The sequence below is a fragment of the Podarcis liolepis genome (assembly GCF_965112155.1).
Source record: "Podarcis liolepis genome assembly, chromosome: 3".
Lineage (NCBI taxonomy): Eukaryota > Metazoa > Chordata > Lepidosauria > Squamata > Lacertidae > Podarcis > Podarcis liolepis.
The window spans coordinates 34,585,177-34,599,424 of NC_139557.1; the positions used below are offsets into that span (position 1 = coordinate 34,585,177).

The 14,248-nt window shown below is 40.3% G+C and overlaps 1 protein-coding gene across 1 annotated transcript in view; it reads left to right on the forward strand.

Annotated features, from left to right (window-relative positions):
• The window catches only part of FAM83B (family with sequence similarity 83 member B), a 47,668-nt gene extending 38,207 nt beyond the window's left edge, over positions 1 to 9,461 (forward strand). Inside the window, exons 3-5 of the mRNA XM_083495517.1 lie at positions 468 to 632; positions 3,814 to 3,938; positions 6,706 to 9,461. Coding sequence (XP_083351643.1) covers positions 468 to 632; positions 3,814 to 3,938; positions 6,706 to 9,133 — 2,718 coding nt within the window. The 3' untranslated portion in view covers positions 9,134 to 9,461. The remainder of the gene's footprint in view (positions 1 to 467; positions 633 to 3,813; positions 3,939 to 6,705) is intronic.
• Positions 9,462 to 14,248: the final 4,787 nt, after the last annotated feature.

Consider the following 14,248-nt stretch of genomic DNA (forward strand, 5'->3'; position numbering starts at 1 on the left):
GTGCAATGCTTATCTCTTTCTTTATAAGTCAGCCCTTCTGAGTTCTGTGGGACTTGCTTGGAATAAGTATGAGGGGGTTTAAAGTCCAATGACTTAATTAAACGTATACTTTACGGTGCTATTTTTCTAGAAAAGAGGTGCCAGAACTCACCACGAATGCCTCCCTTGTTCTCTCATAATGGCAATGGCACCCACCTGAGAGGTGCCAGAACTGAGTTCCAGCAAGTTCCGGCTGAAAAAAAAGCACTGCTTGTGAATTACATTTAAGCACAAGAATTTATAAAATAACCAGTTTCCGTTTTCCTGTATGAGGAAGAAAGAAATGTTCAGTACATAGAGCTTATGGTTCATTGCAGATGTCATCAGCAACATTATGTGTAGGGTGCACATTTTAAATTCTGTAATGTTTCATAATGGCTATCATCATCAGTACATTAAATGCTATCAACACTTTTTGCTATCCGCAGGTTGTTGCCATCGTTATGGATATGTTTACAGATGTGGATATTTTTAAAGAAATTGTAGAAGCATCTACTAGGGGAATTTCAGTGTACCTTCTACTTGATGAATCAAACTTCAACCACTTTCTGAAGATGACAGAGAAACAAGGCTGTCAAGTTCAAAGGCTCAGGGTAAGTCATTTGTTCAGTGAGAGAGGAAAATATTTAGCACTCAAGTGCTCCAAAATAATAAATTGACATGTTAGTTGCAAAAATTGAATATAGCAGCAGTGTATGAACATTGAGCAATGTCTGTAAAGAAAAACTTTCTATGGTCTTGCAAATATCCTACTGCACCTTAAAAGCTGCCTTTGCAGTGATACTGACATGAGAGTGAGATTTTTCTAACAGCACAATCCTATCTGTGTTTACTTGGGAGTAAGTCACACTGTGTCCAATTTGAGCTTTACCCTCCAATAAGTGGGTTAAGGAGTGTGACCTGACACCCTTTCTCAAGTGCTCATTAGTAAATTCCATTGAAATTAATTGGATTTCTTTCTGAGCAAGCATGGGCAGGATAAAGGTGTGCAGCTGTAATTGCGTTCAATCTGATGGGCTTTATCTGGGACGTGCAGACAGTGCACCCCAGGATCTCCAGGGAACGAGCTGCTTAAAACTGCTGATGCAAGGAAGTGAGCAATGATGGGAGCAAAAAGAAGGAGCCACGGGCCTTCATCTCCTCCTGGAAGTAGTGTGTGTTTAGCCCAGAGGGAAACAGCAAATGATTGGGCAGGAGAAACAGCAATGAAGTAGAGCTGGGGCTACCGTCCTAAAGATATCTTGCCCAAGAGCCAAACAAAACCTGGAGTCAATAGCGTGGGTGAGAATAGCAAGGAGAACGGGAGGTGGGGGTTTTTTTGCCCCCTTCCATCCATTTGCATCCATTCTTTTGAAGACACGCAGAAGGTATTTCCTTCCTTAAAGAACTTTGGCAACCAGAATCCAGTGCTGTGTGATTAGAACAGCAATTGCATGTTCTGTTGGCTCTCTGATTTTAAAAAAGAAATGTTTTATGATCTTCAAATGGAGGAATCCCTAGGATTCCAGCTTCAAGCTGCCACAAGGACATTTCACAAATACAGGTTTTATACTGGCAAAGCGATAAACAGGCTGTATCTCCATGCCTGCAAATTTTAATTGGCTATTATGGTATCATTGCACTGATCTGACCCAACTGCCCTTAACTGAGGGTGTTCCTGTTTTGTTTTTTTTAATAGGTTCCTGTTTTCCCCCCACACACTGCTGTGTTGGTTTTACTCCTATAAGTCACTTGTGTTGCGCCTCTTGTAGCAAATTGTACGCAATTATAATGCATCAGGGTGACTTAGGCTGGCTTGTAGTTGACCAATTATTTGGGTGGAACCCATGAAGCAACACCAGCTACTGTGTGAAGCTCCTTAGCAGTGATGCAAACCTTAGTAAAATAATATTTTCATTTTTATTTTACGCTGCAAAAAATTACATACCACAGTTCCAGGGTGGTTTACAAAGAAAATAAAAATAGAAAATAGGGGGGGGGGGAATTATCATCCCTTTGCACTCTCTGAAAATCTATCTCAGAAGGTTAAGAAACTCTCTGGGACCGTGTCAGAGGTGCTATCTGGAGCTGCTGAGGAAGGGAGGAATTGACAAAAGTGGCAAGTCCTCTTCCATCAGCAAGATACCTTCATTTTATCAAAAGACTATGGTAACCAAAAGAGCAAATATGTTTTTGCCTATCAAAAATATGCTGTATAATGAGGTGATTAACCAGGAAAAGCATATATGAGGGTTGCTCATTGAAAATGTTGGTTTAGTATGTGGCAGTGAGAAATTCCATGTTAGAGAGCCCTAGGAGAGGAATTGAAAATAAGGCTGGTGATATAATGCCATTATATAAATTGATGATGTGACCATAGTTGGAATTATGAGTAATAGCTGACTAAATCAAGGTAAGAGTAAATGGATTTACTTATCTGCATTGATTTCAGTGTGTCTGCTCTGAGTACGGCTTTTCTGAATATCACTAACTATGGCCAGTTCTGGTCACCACACCGAATAAAATGATATTGTAGAGCTGGGGAAATGGCAGCAATGGGCAACCAAAGGCTGAAGGGTGGGACTGACACTACTTCTTCACTTAGTAACTAACTAATTTGCTTCTGAAGATGGCTCTGAAAAGAAATTAAACAGATTCATGGAGGGTAAAGCTATCAGTCTGCCTACAAGTCATGATCATTCCAGAAATAGATGCAGTATGCTATTGCCTTCATGCCTCGATTACGGGATACCATAGACATCTGGTTGACCACTGTGGGAAATGGATTGCTAGCCTAGAGAAGCCTTTGATTCAGCAGGACTCTTCTAATATGCTTCTATTCATATGTGTAGTACCAGAGCACTATGGGCTTATCTACACTTACCTTTTCTCCTACTCTTTCCAGTCAGAGATCTGTGTTTTAATGCTCAGTCTGTGAGCATTGTCTTTTTGTTGTTGTTGTTTCCCTAAGCTTTTTCTGCAGAAACCCACTCTCTAAAGCCGAACTGGAGCAAAAGTCAATTTGGGTTTTGCACAGATTGATGCTTCCTCTGATAGAACTTTAAAGAGTTGGTTTTTTTGTGAGGAAAACTCTGGGGCCAAAAAAAAGGAGGCACTTTAAATTGCAGCCTGGAAAGAACAGAGGAAAGATAAGCATTGATAAACCTTGTGGTCAGCCTCAGCTATAGGTAGACACAGTGGTTTTTTTTCTTAAAAAATGTTTAGGGGTACTCTCATTTTGACTCAAGAAAACCACTATTTTATAGTTCAAATGGGGGAAATAAATACAGTTAATGGACAAAAGTACAAAGATTCACAAAATGTTTAGGGATATGCGTACCCCTGCGTACCCCCAGAAAAAAAGCGCTGGGTAGACAGACAGACTCTCTCGCTCTCACTTTCTCTCTCCCAATCTTTCTCTCTCACACACTATTTTATGGTTCCATCTTAACTAATATGGATATGAAAACCTCTTTCTGTGGTGTTGTCTGGATTAAAGAGATTAGGGTTCCTTCTACATGTAATAAGAACTGTGAAGTGTTTTAAATCCAATTACTAGATAGTTAATCCAATTAAACAAACTAGGTCCCCCCCCCCGCATTAGCATGCTTTGGATTTCTCAGCACAGGTAGTGTTTAAATCTGCAACTCTCTGTACCCTTGCTTGGGGCTAAACCTCCTTTTGATTTTACTCAAAACTGGAAAATAGGCATAAGACCGGGTTGTAAATTGTTCTGTATTTGTTTATATTAATGCATTCCGACTTTTTCATACAATTTCTCATCTTTTTTTTCAGAACATGAGGGTGCGCACCGTAAAAGGACAAGATTATTACTCCAAGTCAGGGGCGAAATTCCATGGGAAAATGGAACAAAAATTTCTTCTCGTTGACTGTAAGAAAGTCATGTATGGTACCTATAGGTAAGAAGCTATGCACATGTTAGATATAATTTATATATCTTCAGTGTAATGTTGCTGTGTGTTCTTGTCCACAGGAGGAACATGTGCTAGGGTGGTCTTGGGCCAAGAGACATGGTGTGCCATGGGGACAACTGAACCTTTCCAGTAAGGGGGTTAGCAATGGAATGAAGAGCCAGGTTCAGGGTTATTACAGGAGTGAAAGATTATTTACAGAGACCAGCAACTGTGAGACCAACTCTATAGAGGGGATGGAGATAGATGAGTCAAGCACAGGCAAAGGCAAACTTGGCCCTCCAGGTGTTTTGGGACTACAACTCCTATCATCCCTAGCTAACAGGACCAGTGGTCAGGGATGATGGGAGTTGTAGTCCCAAAACATCTGGGGGGCCGAATTTGCCTATGCCTGGTCAAGCATAATCAATGTCCTTGCCCTATGTAAGAAAGCTGGAGAGTACATATTGGGTTACAAATATGAAGAGATGAAAGTTGTGTGTGGCAGATAAGAGGAACTAGCATTTGGCTGAGAGAAAACATAGGTAATCTAAAAGAAGGGAGAGAAGTCAGGTTTTTTTAAAAAAAGACGTTAAGGCACAGATTTTTACATAGCTCAAATGGAGCAAGAATAAAGGCTGTTTTCCTGGAGGAATCTATGAATCCCAAGAACAACCTCAATACAGGGGCTGATTTACCTTTGGAAATCTGTGGTTCTTTGTTTTGTGAGGAAAGAAGCCCTTCGGGTCCCGTTAGCTTAAGAACAAGAGGAATGTTGTCAGAGCAGACCAAAGGCTCTGATGTACGTTGTTAGAAGGATGTACATTTTGTTGCCATGTGTACTTGTGTGAAATGTGTGACTCATAAGGGTATCCATGTGCATAATTGGGACGGTGGTTTCTGAAGTTATAGCTTCTACGTGGGAGCACCAGAAACAGAAGCATTTTTGATAGCACACTGAGAGGAGGAGACATTTGAAGCAACCCATTGGTATCTGTCACTTTAAGACTGAGCTCTTAAACCATAGAGTACTTGGATGAAGTAGCCAGAGAAATTTATGTCTTCACACAAATATTTCAGTCCCTCTTTTTCCTTTTGGCTCCAGCTTACAATATACTGTCAACATGGGTTCTTTGGGGGAGCATGCATGATTATTATGAGAACCAAATATCAGTAGCAGCAGCATCTTCTAAGAAAACTCATAGTGGCTAACCTAGAACTTCCCATAGTCTGTTACACAGAATTGGATTAAGTCCACATCTGTTTTGCCTAAACAGCATTGTAGCATTGGGTGCTCCCAGCTCATTCACTAGACCTATTGGATAATCCCATGCCTGCCATCTGGAGTGATTTTGGAAGAAATAATAATAATAGTTGTTATTGAAAATAATGATATTCAGTGCCATCCCATGGTTTATAAGAATAGTTCATTCTCACTGAATCTAGTTTATTGTTGGAATAATTACTTAATGGACAGATTTTTTTTTAAAAAAATAATGTGTTACATCATTATATTCGCAATAGCCCTTGAGATCCATGATTCTTAATTTGCTTCTTCTTTTTGTTACATTCAGATGTGACAGAGGAGGTAAGGTAAATTACGTTTTCTTACCCTCAGATTCTTCTGCAGATTGTACTTTGGCATAAGATGGATTGTAAACAGATGACCATTTGGGGATGCAATGCATACTTTACTGAAGATTCCTGGCAAAGCAGTGATTTCTAGGGATGTGTTTTCCAAATAAGTTGTTTCTAGAAGTGCTTGACCAATATATGTATTTGTTAAATTATGTGAATGCAAGGGATTGTCTTTGGTTAGACGCATCCCAGCAAAACATACAATATTTTAAAACATGATAGTCAGAACTGCTATGTTTGAGCAGCATGGCTATGTGAAAATATTAGTAAGGTGGTGTTGATATCTGTAAATACCTATCCTACAGGCTCATGGCAAATAACTATGAAAATTAATGTAAAATACATTTGCATGGTTTCAGTTTATGGTACACCCGTAAGTATACATATATAAAATACTATTCTGGTTAACTGTGTGATTTAAAATTACTTTTTTCCCATTCATGAAATTATTTACTCATGATGATATTGTGTCTAAAATTCATTTCAGCTTCTCTCAATTTATCAGGGATTGTGTTTGGCTACTGGGACTCTCCTTGAAGAAATTTTCCATTGAGTTATTTGGGGAGCTACTTCATAACCCTCAGTTTAGGGCTTTTGCCTCCTGTGTGGTGCTCCTTATCAAGCAGAAAGACACATGTCTGCAAGATAGAATGCTTACAATTGTCAACACGTGTTACACACACACACACACACACACACACACACACCACTAGTGAAAAAGTGGTTCCATGTTTGCTATTAGCTAACACACTGTGTGTGTGTGTGTGTGTGTGTGTGTGTGTGTGTGTGTATCTGCCTTCCCCAACACAGTGGCCTTCAAATGTTTTGGACTCCACCTCCTTTAAGCCTTAGCCAGAATGGCCAGTTGTCAGAGATGATAGCAGGTGCTACCTACCTCTACTTATAGCTTGTGTTGGTAAAAATAGGTATCATTCTCAATATGCTTCTCCAGCTTTAATCATCAGTGACTCATCACTAAAAAAAATCTGATTGATCATACGGCCCCTGTGCACATTTCTGAGGAGAACAGATTTCTTTTCTTATACAGAAACCTATCACTATGTAACTTGACCACTAGTTAACAAGTGTTTGCCTGTTCCTGGTTTGGATTACTAATTGTCATTTCTTCATCTTTCAGCTTTATGTGGTCCTTTGAGAAAGCAAACCTCAGCATGGTCCAGGTTATCACAGGACAACTGGTTGAATCTTTTGATGAAGAGTTTAGGACACTGTACGCCCGTTCTTCTGTTCCCAGCTCATTTGCTCCAGAATTAGTTAGAATTAATAGCCGCCGAGCACTCTGGGAGAACGATGCCTACCAGCATTCACAGTCTTCCTTAGCTTCAGCTTCTAGCCTGCGTAACCCTTTTGGGAGGGCCAACAAAACCCACAACTTAGACACCAGCTTTCTGAAGAAACAAGGCAGATATGGAATAAATGACAATGACACATTCACTCCTAGAAACCACATCTTTCAGAAACCACAGTTTGCACCAGGTTTTCATATGCAGAGTAGAATCCAGCAGTACCAGCCCAACGAAGTAAATGAACATTGGAAAAGGCACAGCTATGCAGGGGAGAAACCAGAAAGGACTCCATACATGATGCTCAACAGGGCAATGAACCGGGCAAATAATCAACCGCATGGTTGGCAGGTGCCATCTGACAGTCTCAGCGTTGTATCTTCGTTGCACGGAAGTTACAAAAACCTCAATGTGCCTCAACAGAGTCTGGTTGACCGGCTTCCACAGCCGAAGCTGAATATTGCAGACAGGAACTCAATTGTACGGAGATCTTTCAATGGAACAGACAGTCACATCCGCTACCTACAGCAGAGAATGCCGACCCTTGAACGTACCACGAAGTCTTTCCTGCGCAACTGGCGCATTGAATCGTATTTAAATGACCAGTCGGATTTTCCAGCAGACTCAAATGGCTCAGGGATAGGTGATAGGTGTGAGGGCTTTGATGCAGCGGAAAATATCAAGGCCCATGCCCTTTATGCTCACTCTCGCCTGCGCTCCTCCTTTGTCTTTAAGCCAACTTTGCCAGAGCAGAAAGAAGTAAACAGCTGTGCCAGTTCTTCTAATTCGACTATCATTGGTTCAGATGGCAGTGTGACACCCAAAGGAACACCCAACCATGTTCCCAAGCCAGAAGATGGAGCTGATGACATTGAGGCAGAACCAAGCACACACGTCCCACTGGAACCTGAGGTAGTCAAAAACAACAACCTGCCAATTTCAGAAGATAAGAAACCTAGTGTAACTCCGCCAGTTAGTCAAGAGAAGCCTACCTACCTATATTCAACTCTGAGCACAAGCAGACCAGTAGAATTTCTCAAGAATGAAAGCATACTGAAAAGGCGAAGTTTTCCAATGTTTGACAATTCAAAATCTGCTTTGGATCTTGGGAATAACAAAGAGGCAGCCAGCTACGTCTACAGCACACTAAATAGGAATAGACTTAGACAACCGGCTGCTCTAAAGCCACCGCTAGAGGAGGACCTACAAAACTCTAAAAGCTTGTACGATGTTGCCAATCATCTATCACCTGACAGTAATAAGCTGAAAAGTGAACAGGCCAGGTCTCCCACCACCCCGAAGTCCATTTCTGTGGCTGCACTAGCTGAATCGAGCAAAGATGACCCTGGGAAAGATGCCTCGCCGAAGAAAGAGAACAAGAATTCCCCAAGTTTCCTGAAGAAGGGGTCGCAGAAACTGAGGTCGTTGCTGAACCTCACACCGGAGAAGAAAGAGAGCCTGTCCAAAAACAAAGCGCCTGCTTTTTACAGAATGTGTAGCAGTTCTGACACTCTGGTGTCAGAAGGTGAAGAAAATCAAAGACCCAAAGTGGCGGAAATAAAGGTGGAATGTTCTCCCAGGAAAAAAAGAAACTCCTCATCTAATTCACAGGGGAGCCTACATAAGAGTAAAGAGGACATTACTGTCAGCCCAAAGTCCCCCAAATCTCCAAAATCTCCCAAGTCCCCCAAGTCTCCAAAATCACCAAAGTCTCAAAAATCTCTGAAACCTCCATCAGAAGAAAACATGAAAAGGGGGCCTGTTGTGAAACCAATAGAAAATATGCTGTTGGAAGTACCTCCAGGCGACCCATCTGCTCCCAGATTCAACACCGAGCAAATTCAGTACCAGGATGTCAGGGAGCTGCGTGCAAATGCAGGCCGGGATCGGGTCCCCCCACCAACTGCTGCCGCTATTCCTCCGCACAGGGTCAGTGCAGCGGCGCCTCGTCTATCGAGCACCAAGCCAAACGATGAGCTAATAAGACCTCGCTTGAGCGATAGGCGTATTTACAGTCGCTTTGAGCCGTTTTGCAAAGTGGAAAGCTCTGCTCAGCCAACAGGAACTCAGCAAGCAAGCAGCACCCAGAAAAACAGCACTCACTATCCGGAGACAAATAGCAAGGCCTCTAGGAATAATTATGGAAGGAGCAACCAGGTGGCGAATTACAACCCTGGTGTCTACCACCCATTGCACCCCAATGAAAACAAGTTGCGAGGAATTATGCAAAAGTTTGGGAATTTTATATACAAAAATAAATGAAACCTACTTATGGAATTTTTTTATTTTATTTTTTAAAACATACCTGCTGTAAATACTTAAGTACAGACTGCTGGACAGCTTTTGTAAAGCTTAACTCAAATCACTACAGGAGTTAGAACACTGCTATACATGTATATAACTTTGGTTCAGCATAGGTTTCGGAATCCGACCTGTTGATACGTATTTGCGTTTTTATGTCGTTTGAGGTGTAACTCACCTCAGTGCTGGCAATAAACATTCTTTTATAAACCCTGCCAAAACATGCAAGGTGGAGCCACTCTTTCCATAAAATTGCTTTCATGCACAATAAATGCTCATTGGTTACTAATCTTTTTACATGCAGTCTGCATGTCTACTCTCAAGGTTGTGCTTCTGTTGGGGGAATATACTGTTTTCTGAATGCTGGACTTGCTATATTTTTGTAAACGAAAGAAGCAATGCTGCTCCCCTCCAATACAATATCTACTAGGCTTCCATTTTCAGCAGCAGCTACATGTATATTGTCACATTCAGAGATAGTAATATGCATAGGCTAAAGTAACACGTGACTGGAGAAGACTTTAATTGCAGTTGTCCATAACACAAGTGCAGTATTTGAGTTGGCGCTATTAATCTGAAAGCCTATCCTTTAAAAAGTGCAAAAGAATGAGCTTAAGTTAACATGACCAATCTAGCGGATAGGTAAATCTGGATCAAAATCAATAGGATGTAAATATGCTTTATTGGCACAGTTGAAATATCGCAAACCTGATTTTTCCAACAGTGCCTTGAAGCTCGCAAAAATGTGGTAAACTCACCATTCCTCCTTTCTCACACATGAGCCCCCCCCCCCCAGTTTTCTCTAACCATATTTTGTCATCGCATCCCAATTGGCAACTATTGTTTTATTGTTATGTAAGCCGGTATGAGGACGTTTTTTTTTTAAAAAAAGCAAACAATCAAGCATTATAATTTTTATGAAATATATAAAAACAAACTCCCTGTTACTGTTTGATCCCACCCAATTCAAACCATGGTTTCAAAATACAGTTTAAAGGCAAGTCATTAGCTATGGCTGGCCAGTTGAGACATCGCATCAAAATGTGGCTAAGGGAAAGAAACAGGAAATTAGAGAGTCAGAGAGTATAAACATCCATAACACAGGAGAGGGGAACCTCAGCTCTAAGGGCCAAATGCAGGCTTCTCTGATTGGCCTTTGGATCTTTTTCTAAGCCATACGCCTCACCTTCAAAGACAATTGCAACCACTATCTATTCAGTGCAGGAGATGCTCACATACATTATTAGCGTGTTCGGATCTTGCTGCAGGCAACAGTCTCCGGATCAGAAAACCCACATATCACTATCTTTTTTAATATAGTAGCTGCTTCAAAATGATGATTGTGCTCATTTATGGAAGCAGAGAACAACTGTATTTCAGTCTGCCCATTCTTATACTTGCTTTATTATATTCTTATGTTTAACAAACCATTAAGTTATTACTGTTTGCTGTATATATCTAAAGATGAGGGGAGGCAGACTTTAGAGAACAAGAATTTATAGGCAAGAGCTTGCTGGCCTTAAAAAGCCCCAACTTGCTTTGTCATAAAATTGTATTTTATGGCCTTCAGCTTTTTTTTTAAAGAGATGTGAAAAATAAGACCATTAACATCTTGCATAACTATGCAGCAATAAATTTTAAAGCCATGCCATTAAAGTGAAGTTTTGTTCATAGTTCGGTGATATAAAGGTTTTATTAGCAATCATTTGGTTTACATCCTTAATCCACTTGTGATTTTTCAGCTCCAAAAAGGAGGGAAGGGGAGCCTTACATTATGAATGAGGCATCAAAGTATTTTTGTGCTTTATAAAGTGAACTTTATTTCTGAGTTTTGTTAGATAATAGAAAGCCGACATCCATCATTCTCCTAGACATGACAATTTAGATTGCATAGTGACAAAGAGGCTTAGAAGCTTTTTATTAAATGATTTTAGTACTTTCTAGCATTGACTGTTAGTGTGTGATGAACATGTGCTAGCATCCCATAATGTGCACACTAATTAGTGGCTCTTCCTTGTTTCCCTCCACAGGGTAAGCAATAATGGTCATGCTCACACACAGTGCTAAACCATAGTTTGGCATAACCAAGTTTAGCATTAAACTATGAGGGACTTGGGATTGCATACTCCTTCCTGCTCTCCTCCCACTGTGTGACTGGGAGGATTTTGGTACAGCATAGCTTCACTTTAGAAGAATCCCAACTTGGTGTTATGTTCAAACTAGGGATCCTGGTTTAGAACAAACTCTGGTTAACAAGCCAGCACCAATAGCTCACGATTAGAAGTTGGCTTCTTCTGAAACCTACCAGAGTTTGTTTAGGCTCATGCACCATGGTTTAGTGTCACAAAGACCAATTTTCAGCCTATGTGGACAAAGTGATTGGTCATGGCTGGCTCCAGACAGGGTAGAGAGGAGGGAAGCTCCGTAGTTATCAGGGCTTAACTACCCATTGCACACAAATGTATGCAACAAAAAATGAGCACCTGCCTTTCCCAAGTGGGAAAAATTCTCCGGGTGTGTGTGTGTGTGAAGCAGAGATGTGGTGTTTCTCTGTGTTCAACCTTTTCCTGCTTGCCACTTCTTTGATTCCACACACTAATCAAGAAGCCACTCAGTGGCTGAATTTGCTCACAGGATGTGTTTAACTTAAAGCCCTTAAGAGCTCAAACAGTGCTTTGCCTGATTACACTAGACACCCTGTATGTTACACAAAAATATAACTCAGGTATAGAAAAGTATAGGGGGGTTGGACCAGATGCCTCCCACCCCCGGGTACCTTCCAACTTTATGATTCTATGAACATGGAGGATGCATTGGAATGACAACAATGTTGTTGGGATGTCTGTAAAATGAGGGGAGACAAAGGATGGCATTTCCAGAGAAACGATGAAAGCCACTAAGGAAGGGAGATCATATTTCAGCCTATATATATATATATATATATATATATATATATAATCAGGGGCATTTCTAAGCAGTGTGCAGGAGACCCGGTATAGTTTAGCAAAACTGAAAATGAGTTAAAACTATAAAACCAGAATTTGATTAAAAGTCTGCTGGAATAAAATAGAATTCAGTTAAATACAAGACGTTCAACAGGAATGGGTGCCACAAAATTGGGTCACCAGTGCTGGATCACAACTCCTTGTGATTGCATGCCATGAATCTGAGCCCTAAGGGAATTTTATTTTCTGTATAAGAAAAAAGGGATATGTTTCTCCTAAGATGTCACTTGCCACCTCTATTTTTTAAAAAACATTTTTCTCATTCCCCCCCCTTTTTAAAAAAATCTGTTACCCAATTAATTAAGACCACTTTTTCATTACTAAAAAGGCTTTCAATTAATTTGTCTGATGAATAGACTAGATGCAGCCCTATCATTGCAGTTCCTGTTTTTGCTGGTCATTTGGTGTATCCAGTAATTGACAGGCCACCCTGGTGAGCTACATGAGGTTTGGTGGGTGACTCACAAACTGTTCTGTTGCCGTTCTGAAGGAGTTTGTTCCATCCTTTAAATGTCACATTTTAAAAGAACCAATCAAAACAACTCTCCATAATTAAGCATCTCGATTGAAATGTGTAATCAAAACATTCCAAAGGCCAATCGTAATGAAAATAAATGAGCGAAATTATTCCAGGTGGTTAAAAGCAAGTTTGCAAGCTAAGTCTAATTGCTTAGACCCAGGAGCAGTCCATTTTATTATTCATTTGAAAGAGCTATCCCTGATCAAAATAAGAGGTTACATTGCTATCAACTTATTCAATGTCTTCCACATCTAAATCCCAAGTGTTCAGGAAAGGTTTTCTGCATATCATTAACCCCAGACGTTTGCAGTGTGTTGCCCAGTCCAGATGGGAGCTTCATGATTGGGCAAGAGTTCAAATTTGTGATTTGTACTGTACCGTTAATTGAGTTAAAAATTCATTCCTTCAACAAACCTTATAGGTTTTGTACGCGCCATGTATTTGAAGCACACCACCAAAGAATCATGGGAACTGTAGTTTGCTCCCACTGTTCCTGCCAGCCTTAACAAACTACAATTCCCAGGATTCTTGAGGGGGTGCTTTAAATGTATGGTGCGTATATAGCCAAAGAGATGGCATGGATATTGTAAAGAAAATAGAAAGTTAGTTATGCTTGGATCACATCCATTTGTTTATTCGTTATTCAGTTGTAAGCTGGTTTTCAAGGCAAAAACACTTCACAAAGCAGCCTACATAAAATCATAAAAGCATACAACACAATTTTAATGAAATTCAAACAAAGCAAAATCTAATGTTCCAACTAAAGAATCTCTCAAATTGATCATGCTGTGTAAATCAATCGGACTTCAGTTAGTTGTGACTAATTTTCCCTTTGATATGTTTCAATAGGACTTAAGTGCTAATGGCTTTTTCTGAACTAGGACCAATAAACTCTAGATTATAGAGATGTACAATTGAAAAGAAAATCATTCCATTTGCCATTTCGCTTCTGACAGCCTGACGTTTAATTTTCATTGTTGTCATATTCAATTCATTTCTCCCTTTTAACCCTCTAATTTGCTGTTTTTCTTCAGTGATCACAGTGGAGACTCTGCTTATAGCTCTGCTGTTTAGAGCTCTGGAGTTTTTCTTCCACATGGCATTATGATTTTTCCCAGTGCTGGTTTGCCCATTCATTGTTTGCTTCTAATATACATGATTGCAAATGAATAGGAGAAGGTGCATTCACTTCATTTTTTTTAAAAGAAATAAATGCACACACACTCTACTAGGTTCTTTGAGCACATTGGTCCAGTTTATAGACTAAAGAAAATGTAACACTGAACAGATTTACTCTTCATCTTGCCTCTCTTATGCGCTGTTAGTATACTAACTTAAAGATGCAGACAATATGAAAATTTGCAAGGGTGAGGCCTGTGATTTAACTGAGGGTTGAAGCAGCTTCCAGTGATGTAGATCCTCACTGAATTCATAGAATTGGAAAGGATCCCAAAGGTCATCTGGTCCAACCCTCTGCAACACAGGAGCACAGGAGAGCAAGGATGTAAATTCAACTTCATGCTTTTGCTTTCCCTCTCCCTATTGGATGCC